Source organism: Eimeria acervulina, genomic scaffold, assembly GCF_000499425.1.
Source record: "Eimeria acervulina Houghton genomic scaffold, Eah_scaff801, whole genome shotgun sequence".
NCBI classification, from domain to species: domain Eukaryota; phylum Apicomplexa; class Conoidasida; order Eucoccidiorida; family Eimeriidae; genus Eimeria; species Eimeria acervulina.
Genome location: NW_013549592.1, coordinates 1 through 2,500, shown reverse-complemented (window position 1 = coordinate 2,500; position 2,500 = coordinate 1). Strand labels below are relative to the sequence as shown.

Genomic DNA, 2,500 nt, shown 5'->3' with positions numbered 1-2,500 from the left:
CAGGAAGCGGGGGCCCTGGGCTTCATCAGCAGCCTGACAGCAGCAGCAGCAGCAGCAGCAGCAGCAGCAGCAGCAGCAGCAGCAGCAGCGGTTTTTCTTCTTCTTCCCTGCCGTCGTCTTCTTCTTCTTCCTCTTCATCATCATCAGGATCATCAGCATCAGCAGCATCATCGTCATCGTCAGCAGCAGCAGCAGCAGCAGCAGCATCTCCTGCTCCTCGTGAATATGCTTTACGTGTCTCATTGACTAGACATGAGACAAAGTACTGTTCTTTTCATGCTCTTCACGGCATCCTACCTGCTTATAATGAAGCTGTTAGGTTAAGAAATAGATATGCAGGCCTACCCTTTCAGTTGCCTCTGATAACTGAAGCAGTTCTAAGAGAGAGAAAGCAGCTGCTAGATGAGGGTAAGCCTTTACCTCTCTATGGGCCGAAGGAGGCCTTCATGACAGTGCAGGAACGAACAATTTTCTATAAACAGGGGAGACTAGAAGCAGCAGCAGCAGCAGCAGCAGCTGCTGCTGCTGCTGCAGGGACACCGCATGATGCAAAGACAGCATTCAATCATCATCAACAGCAACAGCAACAGCAACAACAGCTTAATCACAATAATCATAATCACCTGCAGCAGCAGCAACAACAGCAGCAGCAGCAAGAACACGGTAAACGGGAGTCCCTGCAGCAGCTAAGAGATGATGCAGATGCTGCTTCCGCACTCAGAAACCTTGCTGTCTTTTCTTCTGCAACAAATGCTGCTTCGACGCCTGCTGCTGCTGCTGCGGTGCAGCAGCAGCAGCAGACAGGCCGCGGGAGCAGGAAACGGCAGCGCGACCTCCTGCCTGCAGCAGCAACAGCAGCAGCAGCAACAGCAGCAGAAGCTGCAGCAAACGGGGATGGAGGCGGCTCTAAGGCACGCAAACCAGAGAGACAGATCTCTCCAGCAGCAGCAGCAGCAGCAGCAGCCCATCACAGCAAGGCAACAGCAGCTGACGAGGGGGCCCCCAGGCGATCCAGTAGCAGCAGCAGCAGCAGCAGCAAAAGCAGCAGCTCCCTTGCCGATGGCGTAGGAGAGGCGGCGCTGCTCAACTTCCCAGCAGCAGCAGTTGCTGCTGCAGCTGCTGCTGCAGCAGCAGCAGCAGGCAACAACAGCAGCAGCAGCAGCAGCAGCAACCTTCTGGATACTGTGGGGGGCCTTGCTGATGCAGTCTCGCCAGCACTCTGTTCTCTCAAAGAAGGAGGAGGGTATGCGTTAGTTAACCCTCAGCAGCAGCAGCGGCAGCAGCAGCAGCAACGGCAGCAGCAGCGGCAGCAGCGGCAGCAGCAAATGGACGATGCTGGAGGGGACGGTTCTTCTCTTCTAGCGAAAGCCCAAGAGAGCAGCAGCAGCAGCAGCAGCAGCGCGTTGTCTCCTGCAGGTTTACCTGGTGCTGCTTCAGCAGCAGCAGCAGCAGCAGCAGCAGCAGAGTGGGGTTCAGCTGAGCGTCTTGCTGCAGATATTGCTGCTTCTTTGGGGCTGCCTCTGGAGGAGTTAGCAGCACGGCTGTCTCTTTTTATAAGCAAGTCGGAGGGTCGCAGCAACGCAGCAGCAGCGAGCACAGCAGCAGCAGCAGCAGCAGCAACAGCAGCAGCAGCAGCAGCAGGTGTTTTAAGCAATGATAAATCTGCTGCTGAAACCTCGCCTCTGGCGTCTTTAAACTCGGGAGGCTTCTCAACTCTCGGCGCCCCCTGACGGTGCTTCATCTCTTTACTCTTTTTCTTTATTCTTTATTCTTTATTCTTTATTCTTTATTCTTTATTCTTTCTCTCTATTCTTTATTCTTTATCTTTACCTTTACCCTTTACTCTTTACTCTTTATCTTCATTCTTTATCTTTATCTTTATTCTTTATCTTTATTCTTTATCTTTACTCTTTATTCTTTATTCTTTATTCTTAATTATTCTTTTCTATTGTTCTTTATTGCTGTTAATTATTATTCTTTTTCTTTATTATTCTTCTTGCTTATTCTTTCTTGTTTGTTGTTTATTTTTTATTATTACTCTGGCGTCTTTATTATTATTATTAATATTATTATTATTATTATTATTATTAATTCTTCTTCTCATTCTTTATTGTTCTTTTTTTGTTTTTATATCTTTATTTGTCTTTCTTTATTCTTATTATTCTTATTTCTTTATCCTTTTCTATCTTTATTCTTATTCTTCTTATTTCTTTATTCTTATTTCTTTATTCTTATTTCTTTATTCTTATTCTTCTCTTTATCTCTTTTATTCTTATTCTTATTTCTTTATCCTTTTCTATCTTTATTCTTATTTCTATTTCTTTATTCTTTTATTTCTTTATTCTTCTTATTTCTTTATTCTTATTCTTCTCTTTCTATCCTTTTATTGCGCTTTCTTCTTTTATTATTATCTTCTCTCTTCATTCTTCTTATTTCTATATTCTTATTTCTTTATTCTTATTCTTCTCTTTCTATCCTTTTATTGCGCTTTCTTCTTTTA

At 44.9% G+C, this 2,500-nt stretch overlaps 1 protein-coding gene across 1 annotated transcript in view; it reads left to right on the top strand.

The window, feature by feature from the left end:
- Positions 1-1,730, top strand: part of EAH_00049460 (hypothetical protein, conserved) — a gene marked incomplete at both ends in the record, with an annotated part of 5,017 nt that extends 3,287 nt beyond the window's left edge. Inside the window, one exon of the mRNA XM_013394360.1 lies at positions 1-1,730. This exon is cut by the window's left edge and continues 83 nt beyond it. Within this exon, the coding sequence (XP_013249814.1) occupies positions 1-1,730 (1,730 nt within the window).
- Positions 1,731-2,500: the final 770 nt, after the last annotated feature.